This window comes from Pseudopodoces humilis, chromosome 7 (genome assembly GCF_049639895.1).
Source record: "Pseudopodoces humilis isolate 2021_Gansu_Grassland_sample_001 chromosome 7, ASM4963989v1, whole genome shotgun sequence".
NCBI classification, from domain to species: Eukaryota; Metazoa; Chordata; class Aves; order Passeriformes; family Paridae; genus Pseudopodoces; species Pseudopodoces humilis.
This window is the reverse complement of record NC_142206.1, coordinates 17,412,522-17,433,633: the sequence shown is the minus strand read 5'-3', so window position 1 is coordinate 17,433,633 and position 21,112 is coordinate 17,412,522. Positions and strand designations below refer to the sequence as shown.

General features: G+C 38.0%; 1 protein-coding gene across 8 annotated transcripts in view; it reads right to left on the bottom strand.

Annotated features, from left to right (window-relative positions):
- The window catches only part of CHID1 (chitinase domain containing 1), a 103,756-nt gene that overhangs the window by 81,404 nt on the left and 1,240 nt on the right, over window positions 1–21,112 (bottom strand). For 3 of the 8 annotated variants that reach the window (XM_088057868.1, XM_005522363.3, XM_014251905.2), the window contains exons 2-8: window positions 18,673–18,839; window positions 17,367–17,516; window positions 15,944–16,076; window positions 14,955–14,999; window positions 13,525–13,631; window positions 12,188–12,249; window positions 2,808–2,900 (exon numbers count right to left, since the gene is read on the bottom strand). In XM_088057868.1, coding sequence (XP_087913994.1) covers window positions 2,808–2,900; window positions 12,188–12,249; window positions 13,525–13,631; window positions 14,955–14,999; window positions 15,944–16,076; window positions 17,367–17,516; window positions 18,673–18,798 — 716 coding nt within the window. In that variant the 5' untranslated portion in view covers window positions 18,799–18,839. Of the gene's footprint in view, window positions 1–2,807; window positions 2,901–12,187; window positions 12,250–13,524; window positions 13,632–14,954; window positions 15,000–15,943; window positions 16,077–17,366; window positions 17,517–18,672; window positions 18,840–19,998; window positions 20,068–20,712; window positions 20,880–21,112 lie in introns of all 8 variants that reach the window. The other 5 variants (XM_088057866.1, XM_014251904.2, XM_088057867.1 and 2 more) reach the window with 3 other exon arrangements.

Sequence of the window (21,112 nt, the reverse complement as noted above, 5' to 3'; positions counted from 1 at the left end):
CACAGTTGGAGGCACTTTCAGTTCAAGCCTTGCATCCTATAAATCAAACATTTTCAAGTACAGCTGCTAACCAAAAAGTCAAGTAAGGTAGAAAGAAAATTTCAGAATTCTGATTATTGATATCATTAAACCCAATATATTTCTAAGCTTTAAAGTATACATGGACACTGTGTTTTAAGATGTTTCTGTAAGTTATGAGTCTATTTCAACAACCTATTACTCAAAAACTTAGTGCTTTTTCTAGTTAATGCAGTAAGAACACATACATGGAAGACAGAGTTATGTAAGATCATTGATTGAAAAGAATGTGATTATTGAATTCTTCTGGGCCATAAAGGTCTATGGATAAATCTCAAAAACTTTAGGAATGCATAAAGATATATGTAATTGGTTTAGAGGAACGAGACTTTAAGATTCTTTTATATAAATTACAGCTGTTATTTCTCTCAGCTCTTCTACAAACAGGCCATTTAGGAACACCCATGTAAATGGGTACATAACAGGTAATCGGCATGTAAAACTTATTTCAGGTTAAAAATTGCACTTTAGATAGGCATCTCTTTCCAGCTCTAACCGTGCATCCCTAAATCCCAGCTCAGAAAGATTTCAGAACCCTGACCTCACTATTGTGTCAATTTGCAGAACAGCAGGAGGCAGCAATGACAACACAACATCAGTGTGTTGTTCAACAGAGAAATAGTCCTGAAAGATAGTTACCTTAAAAATGCAAATTCTGGTCCAGGCAAAATAAGTTTAAGAACACTGAAGTTTTACAGAGGCTCCAACATCTTGTTTAGGGATTTAGAAAAAACAGAGTGTAGAGCCCCACGTGACTTACAGAAACAAAACACATTTAGGTCCCTCTGGCTGACCTTGGTAACATCAGTAGGTATCACAGTGAGCAGGAATGTTGAGGTTTGTGCTATTCTCCACTTTCTCCCTACCACCAAAAGCACAAATGCACTTCAACCACAAACACCGTTTATAGCAATTACTTAAATTCTACCAGAGTATACATTAGTATTTTAAAAAGTATCTGTGTGATGCAGTGACTGATAAGGCATTTTAGAAAAATGTTTTAAAATGTTATCTTTCTCTTCACCTGTAATAGACTAAAATTAATAGCAACAGAAAATTACTTTTTAAAGCAACTATCAATTGGGATGAGAAGTAGGACACAAAAGGGCAGCATGAAAGATTGGAATAAATGACAGACAAGAGATAAGACACAATAATTTTGCATTATTTTTGATTTAACCAAATAGAAGAAACTCAAAGTACTTGTTAGCACCACTGAAAAGCCATGTGATGCAAAAGGCATACCAGCCCACAATTTTCCAGAAATTCTGCAAGAAATTAGAGGATTAATGATGCAGAGCCAAGGTAAAAGCATAGGTGCTTGAGGGATAGGAAGGAATCTCCTCAAAATGCAGCTAGGCCTTCAATTAAAGGGCACTGAATGGGTAATATTTTACAAATGTCTACTTTACCAATTTACAAGGAATTTATTGTTTTCTTTTGCCAGTTTTCAACACTGTTTCTCTCTCTCTCTGCCTATCAAAATTGTGTTGCCAGTCCCACACAAAAGTAGAGGATTTTTGCATTAAACTAGCTACTTCTTGTAAGGATATTAATCATGCAACAGAGGAAAAGATAAAGAAATGAAAAATACCATCAAGTACATACTTTACAGAAAATACACTGCAATCAGATTTCAGGCAGCTATTGAAAAACAAAACTAGGTAGATACTGTTCTGGGCTTAAAGTCTTAAGATGGTAGGAAGTACCTATATTCAGGAATTAGTTTGGATGGGGTTACACTACCAACCTACAAAAGAGGTGACACCGGAGTTATAGGGCAGATGTTAACTGATCTCAGCACATGGACAACCTTTTAGTCACCTACTACAGGATCCCTGAATCTTTTCAGCCGTATGCATTCAAATCTGCACAGATAGCTGTAAGCAGAAATGCTTTATTTCCCCAATATGCTACAAGACCTCCACATAAAACTCAACAAAAACTTGAGGTCATTGAAAAGTCCAGCCACAGAAGCAACATTTACCAGACTGCTCAGGCATTCAATTTTCTCAGCCTTTTTGGCACTTTGAAAATGAATGTACACTGAAGGATGTGACAGCCTACATGAAATTTAGGAGGCTGTGCAACACTGTCCTGAAACTGTGCTGTTAATCTGTCATAATCTGTATTGGCTGTGAGCCTATCCATACTGCTGTAGAACCCAAGGTGAGAAAAATAAGAAATTGTCATATTTTTCGTTAGCTGTCTACTGATTTTCATTTGAAAAAGTACCTAACAATGCTTCTCTGTTTGACTTACATTACTGAGTTTTCGTATGCAGGCATAAGGATGCTGAACAGCTTAAAGAAAGAAAGGAAACTTGGAGGGGGAAAAAATAATCTTTCATTGCCAACTGTGCACTTGCAGCTGGGAAAGCCAACCACATCCTGGGGTGCACCAAGGGGAAGTGTGGCCAGCAGCTCAAGGGAGGGGATTCTGTCCCTCTATTTGTTCTCCTAACACCCCAGCTGGAATGTGGGGGAGAACAAGGTCCAGCATAGCATCTCTCCTTGTTGGCTCCTCTATCACATTAAAAATTAAGAGGTATGTATGAGTGCACATAGTTACCAAGAATATTCAGTGCAACATGCATGGAGAAAGGACTACCAATCAAACCCAATAACTATTTCTTCTTTTAAACTGCACAGCTTTAAACAAAGCTTTGAACTTACTGTTTATTAGACAAGAAAGTATTTCTCACCTGGAAACTAAATAGGAATACTCACCCTGCTGCAACTGCAGGAGGGATGACCAGTATGAGTTTAAGTTGTGCTTCATGCAGAGCTTCAGAAAGGTGAGTGAGCAAATGAATCAACTCCCTGAAATATAAATATACTATTAGAGGGAAAGACAGGAAAACTGCTGCTGTATATTGACAAGAACAAGTAACAGTAGTAATAACTGAAAAGAGATGCAGCTGGCAAGAGAGACAAACACAGCTTGTTGCAAGTGATCATAGCAGAGAAACAACAATTAGGAAAAATTATTAGGTTTATCCTCTTTAAGAACTATGAACACTGCCCTGCTTGAGACAGTCTTAGTTTTATGAGAACTGGTGATCACCCTGGGGTTCTAAGTTTTCTTAATTTTTATTGTAATCTAACTATGCACTGTTAGCATGTAAAACAAGCCAGCATATCTTATCAGAACAGGTCACCTCTTGAGGTCATTTTTGGTGAAAATAAATAGATCAATAGAAGAACCAAACACTGTTCTGAAGAAGCAGCTTTTGATGAGATTAAAGTTGTCACTGTGTTGCTACACACAAGAATTTGTGAAGATGCTTTCACAGCAAAACATGTACTCTTCAAGGGATATTTCCCTGAACACTGAGACCTGTGTTTAGAAACATTTCTTCTGCTGTTTTTATTCCTGTATTAATAATTCTTTTGTTTCCCCATACTTCACTGTGTACCTACAAAATACATGTTTGACAATGTCATATCTGGAAATAGCATCTTCTGTCTGTATCATTTAAATAAAGACTTCCACAAAAGCTGATTTTCATATCCATGTTCTTAGTATTTCAATAGGAAAATAAACTTAAAAATTCTTATGCTTTTTATGCTAAACTGCTTTTAGCACTCCTGACTGGAAGGGTGATGTTAATAGAAAACTCTTCAATCAGAACAACAGCAAGCAGAAACAAAGCTTAATGTCATCTTAAGAGGAATCCAATATTCCCTTAAATTTGCACTACAAACACAGTGCTTCTGAGATCCTTTCTTAAGTCATTTGATTTTTCAGAACAAAGTTAACTTTCCTATTTTTCAGCTGGTCAGGAGGATTCACAAATAGTCAGATGATAGTAATACAGAACTCTAGGTCTGTTTAGGACTACACTTAAATCAGAATCAAATGGAAAGCAACTTCAACATCCATTCCAGGAGGCTAAAAGTGCTTAAGCAGGAAAGGCAGAATAGACAAAAGCCATCACCCAAGGTGTTTGCTCCACTTAAATCATGATTAGACCTGAACTCTCAGAAACAACATCTTGGTACTGTCATGCCTTTCAAGGAGTATAATCCCTGCCCTGCCAAGATATTTTCCTGGAGCTATTGATTTTCCTATATAATTATCCATCACAGTGATTACGCTTGTTTTCACAATGTAGACACTATCCAAAGGTAACCAAGTATTTCCAATTTCCCTGAAATGGTTTGATGCCTGATGAAAACTTCCTAGGGCCTTCAAAAGCCATTACTCTCCAAATCCTGGCAAACAAACAAAGCACATTTTATCACCTTCCCAATACCAGCAATATGTTGTGCTTACAATTTGAGAGCTGGCTGTGCTGAACAGCCCTTAACAATGAACTATCATACTGCCACCTATATTTCTCTGGGGGAAGACATGGGATTACAGAAATCAGCTTTTGGTCTGTCTGCAGCATGTACTTCTACCATTCTTGCTCTGGGAAACCAACAGCTCTCCCTCCTGTTACTTTACCACATTCATTCCGCATCTGGAGTATGCCACTATTCAGACAAAACAATTATATAAGAATCCTTTTCCATAGGAATACATTAAAAATTACAACACTAAGCTAAACAGACATTTATTGACACAAACATATACATCACAACTCCCACATGACATAATCTTATAAAAAACTATAATCAGTATTAAAACTAGGTAAGCAAGCTTTCCCACTGATTTGTGTCTTGTGCCTTTTAAACTAATTATTCCCAAAACTGCAATATAACTCAACCTTTATTAGATGTCAGAGATGCTATACATAAGATAAATTTGACCAAAGAATCAATTCCTCTCGCCTTGAGATTATTCTACAGTGTTCATCAGCAGGGATCTCTTTTGTTTGCCTGTCTGCCTTTGTTAGTTGTAGGTGCTTTGAGATGCAGAACATTGCAAAACATTTGCTGACTTTAACTATTAAGAATATGAAGGGATAAAAAGAAGGGTAGGATAGGACCAAAGAATCTAGCATAGGTACAGAACAAGACAACTTCTTTTTCATTTAGAAACAAGGTTGACACCCTCACTCCATTCTGCAGAGTCAAAAACTGATCCACAAAGGCAGTGACATAACCACAAAAACAGTGACTGCACAAAAAAGTCATATTTTGAAACATGCAAGTGTAGAACCATAACCTACAACTGTAAACACAGGACAGAGATTTGTGGTCTGAAAAAGGGGTGGAAATGCAGTTTGGACTGTTGGTGCACTGGTCACTCTAAAAACAGGCTACATCTAAACAGCCACTTCCTACACTCCCCCCCACAAAATTCAATCACTATTGATCTGGCTAAAAAATAATTACCTTCAACTTGAAGGAGGTCAAGAAGACAAAGGACAGCTGGACAACTGCAGATTTTTTTCTCAAGAAACCCAGATTAATATCTATTCACTAACCTGTCAAGTCAGGGTTTGGAGCCCTGAAAACCTTCTGGCAAATCAGGCAGGATTAATGGCTAAAGACTTAATTTAGGCTCACTTCCATGTGCTGGCCAAGACAGATGAAGTAAATCAAATGTGCACTCCTCCCTCTCCTCCAAAGAACAATAGCAGAATGTTCATTTATTGTGCTATAAATTAAAACCTTACTGTGTCCCAACAGTGCTTTCCAGTGTTTTAAATGCAATATTCTTCAATGTTACCATTGGCAATTTTGAAAGAAAAGCTAGTGACATTTTAAACATTATAATGAGGTACAAGAAAGTAAGAATAAAATCAATCTTTCTAAAAAAGCTTCATTAAATATTTACCAGACACTTCACTACAGTCAAGTTCAACTTCAGAGTAGCTACTGAAATATTGGCAGCTATAAGATTCTATCTTGAGCTAAGTAAGGTCTACTTCATTCATACTGTTTCAAGCCTTCTCCTATCACTACTATTTGGTAGGTCAATTTTCCAAGCATTTATGATTTTGAAGTACCTTGTCCCCTATAAAGTATGCAGACCTCCAAATTTTCATCACCCAGAGTTTCTGGCAAACTTATTTTTCCAAAAATCCCTTTTTCCAGCATTGCTGGTCTACTGCATTTTGGATACCTTGTAGAAGAGTTTACTTCAGTGCACAAGAGTGCGATGTCAATGCACTTGAAAGGCCTTGCAGAAGATATGAAAGGTTTTCATACCCTTCCCTTCAGTTACACTATCCTTCAAACCTCTGCAGTTTTCCAACTTCAGTCCCCTTTCTGCACAAATTTGGAGTCACTGCTCCCTAAAATTTATGCCTTGTCAAGAAAATTGGACAAAATAAAGCTGTCTACTTGAAGAAGAAATTGCCCTTTTCTGCCATTTCACTGCCTAGTTAATACCAAGAAACGGGAATGAATTATGGCAAATCTTTGATTAATAGATTAATTTTTCAGGGACTAACATGAAGGATACAACTACCAGAAGAGTTTTTCCTCCTATACTCCTACCAACATTAATAAGATGCCTGAAGGTCATCTTCTGCATAGAGTGACAAAAAAATCACATTTTTCAGATTGATTCTGTGTGATGGCCATCTGTCAAGTAATGCTAGACTGATCAGAATATTGTGTGCCTTTTTATGTACCCTGTGAGAGTATTATGAGTATATTATGCCTTTTTCAGAACATATCTTGGTCTCTGGAGAAAAATAAGCCCACCCAGTAAACCCACAATTGAGATTAGTAAGTGAGACAAGGTCTTGTCTAGCTGTTAACTAAATAAGCAGGAGAACCTTTGCTGGCTCAGGTCTCTCAATATTTCTTCCATGTACATTTCTAAACTTTAATGCCATGAGATGAATAACTTGGAATATTTTATTGTGAAATCAGGCAAAAAAGGTTTTAGGAAAAAAAAATCAGTTATTTAAGTAGGTTTAAGCTATAAGAAGCAGTAAAACAGTTCAGAATTGAGGTATCATCTGCATATGACATCTCAGCTCATTTAGATTTCTATTAGGAGACAACTTTCCTGCGTCAGGGTAAAAGGTGGGCAGCTGAACTCTTTTCTACCATACAGTAATTGCTAGAATGAAAGGAAGCAGCATTAGTTAGATGCAGTTTTTCATCTCCAGCTAAATCTGATGCCACTGTGATTTGTACATAATAATTCTATTCCCAGAAAACACAGGGAAGAAACAAGTACCAGTGCAACAGAGGGTACTTCAAAGTATCTGTATTAGACATCTGCAAGAGCCTGAAATGGTCAGTATAAAGACCCCAAAAGAGGTCCACGCACATGTATCATAGCAATTCAGGTTCCTCAGATGGAACAGGTGTTATTTCTAAAATTAAGAACCTAAACAGAAGACCCCAATGCCATTTTATACATGTGAAGACATACAAAATATGCATACAGTATTGCTGTGTAAGACTTGAGGCACCAAGGCTCCTAAATGAACAACCAGAGAAGAGGCTGCTCAGGGTATCTAACATAAAAGCAGGTAGATATATTCAGGAACATAATTCTCTTATAAAAATTTATAATTTTGATAAAAATTAAACATTTAATGATATCCAAAATAAAGCAGCACAAAGGATTTATATAATGTAATACTTTAGTCTGCTAAGCATTACAGAGGAATTCTATAACCCCAAACCAGAATGATTGAAAAATTTTTTGCTCTTGAAAAAACCCAAACTAGTCTGAGTTAGTTCTGCTTAGGAAGACACTAAACAGAAGGTAATTAGTAAGCATGAAACCACAGATTTTCATGTTTTAGTGGACACCAGCAACATAACTTCTTAGCAACATTTCACCTCATCTGTGATGCCAGCTAGAATAAACAGGAAACTGAAGACTCTTCTTAGATAACTCCTTGGGCCTCAAAGGAAAATTTTCACTAATTTCTAAAGTTAACTTGAGTACCCCAAAAGAGAAAGGTTTTCTAGAAACATGCAAATGGCTGAGAAAAAAGCATCTAAATGTACCTAATTTTAAAAATGACCAGTAATCACAGGTTCTAAAAGAGGCTGGTCAAAGGATTTATGTGTTACTTCAGAGCTAGTACAGTTACCCTGTTGCATGAAGATTCTTATATAATTTAATAATCACAAAGCTTTTAGGCAATTTTTAAGCCCCAACATCAAGGGAGAGCATGTGTTACAAAAACGCCCATCCAATATTCAGGTTCAGCTACTGAAAAGAGGTACCTCATGGGGACACTTGCTCATCTGAAGTCGACTGAGACCTTCAGCTGTAATTAATCCAGCTTTCTGATACATGAAGTAGTTTTAAAATCATAGCCCAGTTTATTGGTGAGTTAGGACACTAATCTGCAGACTTTCAGATTCTTTTGCAGACTCACCTCCTCCTGGGTGCACTCTGCTAGGAAGTATCACTGCACATTGTCTTTAGAGAGTGGATGCTGACTTTGTAGCTGAAACATCGTATCAAGCATAAGCGTTCCATAAGTAAATCCTTCTGTTGTCATTTTAAGCCGGATAAAGAAACCTGTGCTGTATCAAGTGCTCCTGCACCACTAAGGCAGTGCATTGGATGGGTCAGATCTTTTCCATTGGATGGGTCAGAGATCTTTTCCATAACACAGTTAAAAACATTACAGGAAAAATTTCCATAGCTTTTCCCTCAACACAGATATATGAAATATATAGAATAATTGAGTGCCATTTATTAATTTAATAGATAGGTACGCACTTCATTTAGTTTTTGAAAAATGAACCATAATGATTCTCAGTGAAATATTTTCTCTGGATAGACACCACTGCTCTAACATTTCATAAAGCAAGCTGGCAGCTGCAGTGTATACCCATACATTTTTATGCATCTGTGTTGACTTTCAATAACCTGTTGCTATCTGCTTATGTGAGACTATTCCTTGTATGTCAGGAAAAAAAGGGATTTTTTTTATTTTAATTTTAAACTAAAACATGTTCACATTTAATAACATGAATAAACCGTATCAGCTAGGCAGGTCTCCTCGTATTGTCAGACTGCTCTGAAAGTTGTTTGAAGGTAAAATATCTGTTCCCAGGAGCATCATTATGATCTTTTGTCCCTTTAACTAGAAGTAGGTTAAGCTACTTCCAGGCATATGACCTTGAAGGATCTGAACTAGGAAAGCCTACACTGCACCTAACAGTTACAACAGATGATTTATTTGAAGCATACACAAATACTGTCCTACAAACACTTCACCTCTCCAAAGGATGAGGGTTCATCTCTGTGCTGACATCCTCTGCGAACTAATCCCCACCTTTCCTAGGTTAAGAACTTGCTTTACTACCGGTGTTTGCCACTTTCGAAAGACACAAGCTGAAGGAGGATCAGGTGTGACTCACGTTACAATATTGCCACGTTGTGGGCTAAAGGAGGCATTGCACTGCTCCAACTCCAGCGACAAGCAAAGCAAAAGACCACCCATGCTTACCCAGAAAAAACTCTTGCTCCGCTACTCGAAATGAACTGATCCCAAAGTAACAGCATTCAAAGTGCAACAAAAAAATAGGCTTGCCAATGTAATAAATTCACTTAATTTTGCCCCTTAAGATCTGTTCTAACATTTGTTCCCTGCAAATAACATTATTAGGGAAAACTCCTGGGGCACTGCATAGCCAAGCCACCAAGCTTCAAAGCAAGTGATAGGAAAACACAACCTCAAAATGAAGACACTGGTCCCACAACTTAGAGGCACCATGAGACAAAATTTCCGTGTAATGATGCGAGCCTCCTACATTCACAAAACAGCTTCACTGAGCCCAACTTCAGCTTTCTGTCTCAATTGGCATCATTCAGAATGCTGCCATCCCAACCATAAACATAAACATCCTAACCATTTTTAGGGACATGGCAATAAAAGGAGGAAAAACCCACCAATGAGTTTCCAATGAAGCACTTAAATCAGATCAGGTTTGAAATGGAGGAAAAACCTGCAGTTCCTAACTTCTGTTTCCCTTTATGCTTTCGTGACAAACAATCTCACATCTAAATTAGGATAATCCTAAAGTGTTCTTCACAGTGGCCACACATGATTACGTGTTACCTACACAGAGGAAAGGATCCAGTTACCATTATATGGTGTGAGAAGGCTTTCCTTTTCAGAAATTATGGAAAATACTTCCCACTCCCTTCTATCAACAACACACAGTGAATGGAAGTAGTGTTTCACCTAAATAACATTCAGGTAACTGAAGGCTAAGGCAACTAAACAGCAGTATCTCCTCTAGTACTCACAGTTTTTATGACACCCGTTTTTAATTTCAAAATGTCCAGCGCACAGTTAGATAAACCTTGCCATGGAAAGGGACCTGGGGGTCCTGGACTATGGGAAGTTATGTCTGAGCCAAGCTGGATCAGAGCCAGCGGTGGCCTGGCAGCCAGGAGGGCCAACCCTGTCCTGGGGGGCATCAGGCCCAGCGTCACCAGACAGGCAAGGGAGGGGATTGTCCCACTCTGCTCTGAGCTGGGGCAGCCTCACCTCCAGTGCTGGGGGCAGTTTTGGGTGCCAGAATATAAAAATGACATAAAGCTATTAGAGAGTGTCCATAGGAGGGCCATGAGGATGGTGAAGGGCCTTGAGGGGAAGCTGTATAAGGAGCAGCTGAGGTCACTTCATCTGTTCAGCCTGGAGGAGACTGAGGGGAGACCTCACTGCAATTACAATTTCCTCATGAGGGGACGAGGAGGGGCAGACATTGATCTCTTCTCTCTGATAAAAGATGCATCAGGGGACGTTCAGGTTGGATATTAGAAAAAGGTTTTCCACCCAGAGAGTGCTTGGACACTTGAACAGGCTCCCCAGGGAAGTGGTCACAGCACCAGCCTGACAGAATTCAGGAAGCCTTTGGACAACACACTTGGACACACGGTTTGACTCTTGGGGATGGTGCTGTGCAGAGATAGGAGCTGCACTCAATGATCCTTGTGGGTCCTTTCCAACTCAGCTTATTCTGTGATTCTGTGAAACTGTTTTAAACCAACATTGCTCCTGGCAGAGAGCAGTATTTTTACCATGCCACAAATAAACTCACCCTGGAGCTAACAGAAAAGTATGCTTTGCTCATGTGTTCCATTTGCAATACAGCACTTTCATGCCAGTGTGTTTAAAATTATGTTCAGTGAGTCTTACAATGACAGTTACACAGTCTGTTTTATATCTGTGTTAACTAATAGGAAAAGTATTGATTTTACTTAAATACAGTAAGTACAATAAATAAAATGACCACTACCATCTGACTGGCAGTTACTAATTGCTTCAGTCACCTTGGCTACCTCATTAAGACACTGCATTAGGTTCAGAGCTCAGGATACAGATAAGCTCTTAGGAACAACCTGGCAAATTAGGAACAACCTAATTATAAGCAAGAGCATCTAGCTGAAGGATTACTCATTGCAGGGCAACTGATGGAGCCTTTTACAAAGCTAAGAAGATTCTGCAGTTTCAATTTTTTGTTCCCAAGTGTTAACTTTACAGGGAAAAGGTAGGACTGCTAGTAGTACACTCATTTTGAGAAGTAACTAATACATGCCATCAGACAGAACATTTGCCCTAACCAGAATAACCTGAAGTAACCATTTTCTGAAAGGTGAAGGCCTTCCATAATAAACTCTGCATTCTGTGCATCTTCCTTGAAGCTGTTTTCCCCCAGACATTGTAGGCAACAGAGATCTGTAAGAAACACTGCACTTTACAGAAATGGATGCCTGGATTTCCTGAGAAACTAACACAAAATCTTCAGATTCCTGCACCAAATCATTAATTTCACCACCTTATTCTGCATTTTCCTCATGTAGCAGAAGTTTGGTGTTTGCCTCAGGTCTTCAAAGTCTCACACTGTTGCCAGCTTCACCCAATAACCCAAACCAAACAACGTTATGATAAAGGCGAGTGCCAACATGGGAGTGAGTATGCAACTGATGCACCCTTTACATCCTCGTAAAAGTTACATCATGCAAAACTCAAGTATGAAAGACTAACATGGCCTGCTAAACCCACTGTGAAGATTATTATGTAATCTTTGATCTCATGTAGAGTGAGGTAAACCCTTCTACTTACAACATTGTAAGACAAGCAGAACAACCTTTAGTTGTCCTAGAATTAAATGTATTTATTTATAAAGACATATTCAAATCAACATGGACAAATTAAAAGGATGTTTTAAAGGAGCTGATTTTTAGGAATTGCATCCTAGAGAATTATACTCACGTTTGCTTTTGATTTCCCAGCTGACTCCAAACTTCAATTACAAAACCATCAAAATTTTCATTCTAAATAAAAAGAATTGTCATCAATACACAGTTAATGACCATGTAGCTATTTTTCTTGTACTATTACAGATTGAACATGCTTTGTATTCTTACACCAGATTCATCTTTAACACAGCATTTCTTGGAGAAGTCCAAGAGAAACAAATAATGTAACAAACACAAACATGCAAAAGTTGAAAATCTCTATTAGTTATCCATGATATCTACTCTTACAGAATAAACCAATATTGTATTAGGAAAATTCAGACACTAATGAAAGGTAGTTGTTAAACAAATCATTTGACACACTTTTACTTGTGTATCAGGGAAAAAACTCATTATCTCTTGAGTCTAAAGACATAAATGCTAATTTAGCATAGACATGATTCCAAATATCTCCCACAATTAGTCTCCCTTTTGATAATTTATTCTTAGCATGATCAAGGGTACTGTTGTACTTTAGTTGATCTCCTTAAGAGGTCAAATGTTACTGAGGAGATAAAATTGATGTATCGGTTACAAATTTTAAGAAATTACTCAGTTTAACTTTACATCCAACTTCCTCTAGAGCACTTTAGATTTCTTTATGTCATGTAGCAAGTGAGAACTCCTATTCTGACAATAAACAGGCTGCCACAAATCAACAACCAATGCCGAATATCTTTTGGGTGCAACTTGTCTAGTCCCACACAAGGGATAGCTCTAAAGCCATTAGGAAAGGGGTTGGCCAGAAATCTTAGAAAAATTCCTCTTCTCCTCTTCCTAGTTTCTGAACATTTTGAGAAAACTGGTTGATCAGACCCGAGCAAAACTGTTCAGTAAAACATATCCAGTGAATGATTCTTGGTATTAAAATTGGCTCCTTAGCTTTACCACACAGACCCTGAACGTATTCCTGTGCAGAAAACAATACTCATTGCACCCATGACACTTTTTCTGCCTACCAGAAAATACCACTAAGCAGTTTAGCCACACCTCAATAATTATACTTTTAATAGAAATATATGAGAAATTTAAAGCAGGCAAAAATCATGAGTGCAGCTGCCAATGTCAACAAGGTTATGTTGATCAGACTGATGTAGTCTCACATTAGACTCATAGTCACCTATACTTAAGTGTTGCTACATTTCATATTTATAGGAACTGGACACACTATTAAGAATCCTGCCTCATTATTCTTTTGATCCAATTCTATTTTGTAGAATGCAAAATCACGAGAAATGAGAAAACATACATTACAAAAGCAATCAAGTATCATCTCACACTATTTTATAAGCATCATAAATATTTTTTTACCTTGGCTAGCAGAACCATGTTCTTGGAAAGTTCCTCTATCTCATCTTCACTACCAAAAACACTCTCAAAGTCTTGGTAAGTCCAGCCATCAAACAAAATTCGAGGCACTATAAGGCAAAGTAGTCAATCAGTAGTGAAAATTAAGAATTTATTATCTACACTGGAATGTTTCTGCAGTAACAGAATACAGCAGATACAAGCAGAGATGCCAGTAAAAATCATATCCCATAACTGAGATAATTGCTTTTTCACTCTGACCAACTTCAGCAGCATAGATAAACTGACACCGTTGAACATTCTTTTTCATTTTAAGTTTAGTTAATGATCAGCACTGACACAAGCTTTAAGAGAAAATACCTTCATTTGATTGAACGTTCTTAATTGAACTACCACTTAGGGCCTCAAGTAGGGTACTAAACTAACAACAACACAAGATACCAATCTTTAAGTTGTGCATCTCTTCTACCACAGTAATGAAGTACAAAAGTTCACCTCAAATTCTAATTTACTCCATACATAGCCCAATATCACTTCACTCTTCCACTCAAGGCCCTAAGACAAATTTTTACCTTTGGAAAGCACTTGAGCCTGTGTAATTTATTTTTCCAAAAACACAAAACATTAAAAACATAGATAGGGAAAAATTACTGTTGGAAGAGTCAACAATCATGCCCAAAGGAAAAGGCAATGGATTTTATGGAGCTGTGTCTAAGCCCCTTCTAACTATCATGGTTGTAAAAGAGTGCTTTAGAAAAGTATAGAGTGATTTCAAAAGCTTTATCCTCTGGCAGCTGAAGTATGTTAAAATATCTGACTGAGAATTCAATTTTTCTAATACATTTCAAATTTCATACTCCCTTCTGAATCAAGAAGCATTTCACAGTTCCATATAATTCTTGCTATAAACAAATAAAAGAAGTCTAGCACAGCAGAATCTCTACAGCAATATTTGCAATTTTCCCTAAAGACACACTGTAGCACATCCCATGAGTTCCCAGCTTCAAGGGGAGAAGAGACAAACAGGACTTTTCTACTATTATGCAGGAAAGTCTGACTGACTCAGATGTGGATTTATTTTTTTTTTCTTTTTAACTACACAGAACCCCAAGCAACAAGTTTGAAGACTTCTTTCCCCAGGGAGGTACACAGTGTTATATACTAGTATCCCTACAGGGAGGGCACCGTAACCCAGGATTTATTCAGAGACAAGAAGCTAAGGCAAAATATAAAGGCATCAAGAGGGTCAACATTTAGTTACCTAACTATCTACAGTTAACTGCTTTAATTTTTCTTCTCAGACATCTTCTCCATACAGCTGTGCTACGGTAATCTTCCCTCCTGCCATACTGACCTGGAAGAAAGCCTTCCTTTCTCTCCCAGCAGCTAAAGAAGATAAAAAGCAAGCAAAAAATCATAAACCAGAGGCTCACCTATTTTGATGTTTTTGGAGGTTTTTCTCACATCTTTCATCCAGCCTGTCAAACAGTATCAAGTAAGACAGCTGATAAAATATAAATGATGCTGACAATGGCAACGTATTTTCAAGCATTCTTCAAATGATGTACCATAGTTTCATTATACATATCTTCCTGCCACAGACTAGCAGTTCATAATCCACCCAGACAGAACATCCTGTGATGCACAGAATCTGAAGCCATGAACCTGCACCACAGCATTCACTACAGCCTTAAAATACTCCTCACCCAGCCCCTTCCTGCTTAGTTCTGCCTCATCATGGAAACTACCCTACTCCCTACTTAGAACAACACTTCTGCAGCCACCAGGCATCACCTGGGAGGAATGTTTTCCTTTTTCAGATGGTACTTCAAAGTGTCCCATCCACTCCTTTTGGCAGTCATTGCACTAGGATGAATTTGTTAGTAGGCACGAACATGGTAAGAATTATAGCTATTTCAAATGAAATTTCACATTCAATTAACTTCAAAACCATGAAGTAGTACATACTAGCTGAAATCTAAACTTGCTGCCACTTTCCTCACAATGAAGGGAAAAAATTCTCTTCAAATTAAATTTATCTTCCCTTTCTAAAACAAATTTGCCTAAAGGTTTTTGCTAAGAAATAAAACAAAACCCACAACAGGCAAATAGCTGCACAGTGCAACACCGAGACTGTTTTTCCCTGTACAGGATCTTTGCCCTTTCCTCTTTTAAGAGGAGCTTTGTGGATAGCATGGTGGAAAAGCCAACCTCGCTACTTACATTTTTTGGCAAATAAACTATGTACACATGTGGAAGCAGATGAGGACAGAAAGACGTTCACTCTGAAGAAAACCCCAAAAAATGGAGTGGATGAAGGTACTTCACCATGAGGCAGAGCCAGCAAAACCCACCTAATATGCCAAACCTACCTAGTCACAACAATACAGCAATTCATATTCAAAGAAAAAGAAAATAACACCTTGATCAGCATCATGGAGCCCAGTGAACTGGAACCTTTCCTTCCCTCTCCTTTTCACTTGTAACCAAACTGGTGAGATTAGCGTAAATTTGTTTCCAAAAATTTTAGCAATGTCATAGCCATGGTTGTTCCACTTGAAAAACAAAGGAGAGAAAAAACATGAGAGACTCAGAAGCAAGATATGCAGTTCACTTCACTTTTGAGCAATATAAACTCTTTAACAGAAATATAATCATCTCCTAGATCCTTCTTCATTCGAGGAAACTTTATATCTTTATGGGATATTGCTTTAATTTAAATAAGAAAGTACTCTGGAAGCTCTAATAGCTACATGAAATGCAATCTTCAAATTGTGCTAATTCAACTGAACTACAGCAAGTTGCTTGTAGATTCCCACACAGTTTTGAATCTACAGACTCTGAATTTATGTTCAAGAGAACTTGAGAAAGGTGAAAATTTATAGGGCACCTATTTGTCTTTTGAGCAGTATAAGACAAAAACAAGTGAAAACTATCCTCTGAAAAAAAGGATGAAATATTTATCATTCAAGAAAGAATGCTTTGAAGGAGACAGAATAGCAAAAGACATCAGTTTGACAGCAGCATACAATTGTTACTTCACTGCAACTTCACCTGACTCACCACTGACAGGAAAATACTCTCATCCCTGTTAAAACCAGTGTTAATGAAGCTTCCCTGTCTGACCAAGCCACTCTTGGCAGTCACACTCCCACCACTCCAAACTTTTACTGCTGAGGGCAATTCCAGTGACTCCAGGGGTGTCCCCCTTGGCTCCCTGCACACCCCATGCTCAGACAGGGTTTCCTTACTGGCTCAGCCCCGGGTTTCCCATGGCACAGTCCCAGATGTCGGGATCCTTACAGTAATTTATTTGTGGTGCAGTAAAACAGAAATAGCTTCAGCTAGTCTGCTGGGGAGTGACCCCCAACAAAGGAATGCCCAGGTTTTGTGCACTCCATGCCTGGGATAGTCTGGAGTCTTTCTGCTGAGCCCTTGGCTCCTGCTGTGTCCGAGTGTCCGGTTCCCTGGCCGGTGCCACAGGTCCCTGTGCTCTTTGCTGTATGAAGGGTCAGCACCAGGTCACGGCTCCCACCCAGGCACAACCTGCAGCTCCCACTGCAGCTGCACACCCAGTACCTGCTCTAAGTGTATTCCTCAATGCCAGGGAGAAGAAAAACAATATAACCTAAACCGTCTCTGAGAGACAGATGGGAGAACAAGGGTTTGAGACCACCTGAACCCCAAATCAAGTCTCAAATACGTGTCTGGCTATTTGACTGTATTTAACCAGCAGCCCCCATTACTATAAAAATATTTTTATAGCAGGGATGCAAAGTTGCAGTTTAGCACAGTCTGCAGCATATTCATTCAAAGCACAAATTTTATTAAATGTATCAACTTACAGGAGTAATATATCCCAGAACATCTCCTGAGAAATGTCGTTCCTTCATCTTCTTGGAGCAATAACTTTTATGTTCCAGTATAATATCCTTTGCTTTTGGATCCACAACCACCAATCCCCGGTCCTGAACATTTTTATCAGAATGCAGCTTCTGTGGAGAGAAGACAGTTATTAGAACCAGTTATATGAAATGGCCACTTTCAGTGGCAACAGACTTTAAAAACAACAGCAAAACAAATCACTTCATTGAACTCTGAGCACTCCTTTTAAATGATGCAGAGTACTTTGATTTAGAACTGAAACACACAAGTCCTCAGAAATGATTGGTCATCATCGGTAAACTTAGATTATTTGAAAAGTAAAAAGCATATTAAAAAAACCCAAAATCCAAGATATTATAAGAGTAAAGAACATAATTTATGGCAGATGATGGTGTTCTGTTTTGTAATCAATGCTTTCTGTCGTGTTACCCAGAAGCTCTTAACCAAGAATTTGAAGACAAATTTTAAACTGGATATATTTTAATCTGAGAATGCTGCATTGTGGTTACTGAAGGTCAAGATTTTAAACGCTCTTCTTTAGGGAAGGTGCTTCAACTGACCTAGCAGATAAAAACAGAATGAGAAGATCTAGTAAGACATGCATGCTGGGTACGTAGAAGCCATCTATTGATTCATTGTAAGGAACGCAGGGATTTGACCTGACTTAACACCTTGTATTACCCTCACTATCTGCAGATGAGATTTGCTTCCTGGTAGATGTTGAGCAAGTAATACAAACATTCACAGATGTATATGCATAATGACAGGAAACAACAACATGCTCAGCAAGTGAAGAGACACTTCAGCATACTGGCTCTGCGTATTGTGAGACTCTGAATCATTTCTGCCTGCAAAAGAATTACTGCTTAGAATGCTCTTCAAACTCTTTCATCAGGATACAGCCTTCCCATTGGCAAGGCTCCAGTCCACCAGTAAATGATCTAGAGCTCTTGGCCCAAACTACTGTTCCCCACCCTGGTTTCCAAAGGGATGGAAGTGTGTTCCCTGAAGGGACAAAAACTTCCTGCATCTGCAACTTGCATAGAGGATACAGATGCAGAAGTCTACATCATATGTTTCAAGAAATGAACATTTGTGACACACAGAAAAGCTGAAGGAAAGGACAGTTTCAAGTTTTATCTGTGAATATAAGCTTCAGCAGAAATGCATTAACACTGTTTTAACAGAAGTAGAGGCCACTTACCAAAGTTCAATTAATTCACTGCACATGTTAGATAAGACAAGAATTTCAGTTATTTCCTTTACCTTTTCCTCCAGTTTTTTTGTAGCACCTTTCTTTGCATCTGTTTTTGACAGGGTACCTTCAGCTAGCCAGCATATCATGGCAAGAGAAAGTGAAGCACAGAGAAGCTTCATGGTGTTTTTCTCCATGTCAAGTTTCTCTTCTCCTTAGAACATAAGAGTTTGAGTCTCTGTGAACAGAGGAATATAACAGTTTCATTCAGTTTTCATGTCTAAAAAAAGTAAAGACATTTTCTTATCTTCTCCTGTTTAGAATCAGACTTATTAAGGTAGTACTGTTTTAATAGTGCTTTTGCTCTGGCAACGAAAGCAGATCACTGTAAGAGCTTATTTCTAGACTCAAACATATTTTTTTGTCCCTTGTTTTAACAGCTGTATCACATGAAGTGGGTTGGACTCTTGTAGCTTCCTTTTTAAAGAATCCCCCTGAAGAAGTACAACTGTTTACAGCTGAAACTGAGATAAATGTCTGCTGCACAGAATAATTATTGTACCACCTTACCTCTTCTATAGCAAATAAGAGATAACATTTGTTTCTGGTCCTATCCAGCCTGGTCACTGTGTCATAAATTAATTAACAGACATAAAGAATTACAGCTATATGCTTACAGCTATGTGCCTTTAATGTAATAGGTGAAAGCTCTGTTTCAATTCCTTGCCAAGTCACTTGGCACAGAAACTGAAGAAAAAAAAAGAAGGGGAGGGGGGAATGTCCTTTTTGTCTAGAAGAATAGCTTGGACAGTTTGTCCTAGTACCAGGTAAAGGAACTGAGAATTAGTAGACAACAGTTCTATTTATCTATCACACCTTGCATCTATAGGAAGACTTTAAAAAAAAATTCAAATACAGTCAGAGTTTGTTTTCCAAACTCTCCCCATTTAAAAGTCACACTGCTTTCCCAGCCTGGCTCCCAGCAGTGAATAAGAAAACACAGAAAAAAATATTTGGCATTTGGGGAACCAGGGTTCTAGATCTGTATCAAGCTGCTTCTCATAAATATGAGATCCTGATGGAGAAGAAAAAAGTTTTTTTCCATTATTCTGAATTTTTGTTGAACTTAAAGAACTATCTTGCTTTCTATATTACTCTACCACTCACTTTGAAGACCTACAAGTTCATTTCTACACATATTTACAATACTTGTTCTACTGGCACTGGTAACAAGTGCTGCTCAAAGTTTGAGTACTTTGTTTTTGTACAAAACATCAGGTGAGGGATTCCACAACACCAGACTGAGGCTCTGAATACTGTGACAGAAGGAACCTTAAAGCTTCAGTGGAAATTTACTCAATGAAACAGACATAAAAACAACAAACCAACAAACTTACTAGTATTTGGATGTGACTTAGCAGTGAGATTTTAAAAACCAGAAGTATTTATTGTAGTATTTAGGGATTCTGCAGGAAAAGAGAGGATTATGTGATTAGGCAACAAAGCTGAAGGATGATGGCAGAAATGCTTGAAAAACAATGCCAGTATCACCACAGAACATCAAAAACTTCACGTACAAAATTATTTGAAGATTTTAGTCAAGTTTTTTAGAAGCTGTAAAATAAAAGGATAAGGCCTTCTAATATTTCTTGGATCCAGAGAGCGTGGAAGAAGCTAAATTGCTATACTGCTTGAAATTCACTATTATGAATAATTAAGGTCTTATGCTTCTACTTTGACTTCAAGGTCACTGGTAACCCCCTTGTTTTACACATTTTAAAAAATAAGACAAAGCAGGTTGTTTTTGATACTATCTCTTATGTTCCATCTAGCTTGGCAAGATCAATAAACTATTGCAGAGAGGAACAATTCAGAGCCTGAACAGTCAATACAAGTCTTAACTATTTGGACAGAATATCAATTCTCCCAGAAGCTCGTATATATTGATTTGGAGCTGTTTGATTTCACTTTCAGAAACAATCAGCAACAGTGTCCACTTTCCTAAAAAGAAGGTAACATCTAACAGCTGAAGAACAGAAGTTTAAGAAACCATCACAGAACTCTAATTAGACATCAAAATGTGCTCATTTCCTTGACAGGATCCTACCCACCTGTCAATTATTGTTAAGTCAACATCCACTCCTAGATTTATGGGAAGCACTGAGCCTGTGGCAAATTGGTTTCTGCTACTGACAGTCCATATCAACTCTTGGTTGGACACTTATTTTAACAACTTGTTCTTTAACAACATCAATGAAAATTTAAGTAGATGGCATCACTGTAACACAGAAGATGAACTGGTCAAACTTTAAATGGTCTTTATGGAAAATACAAGCATGCATTTTGCAAGCTTTACAAAACTAAACCCTCATCAAACTTTTCTTCTAAGAACTCTCCACCATTTTTAACACTTCTCAAATTAGCTGAACTCAGTAAAACTGTCTGAGCCTGGCACTCTTTGTTTATCTCCTCCATCACTGCAAAATGCAAATAGAATTGAAGACTGCCTCT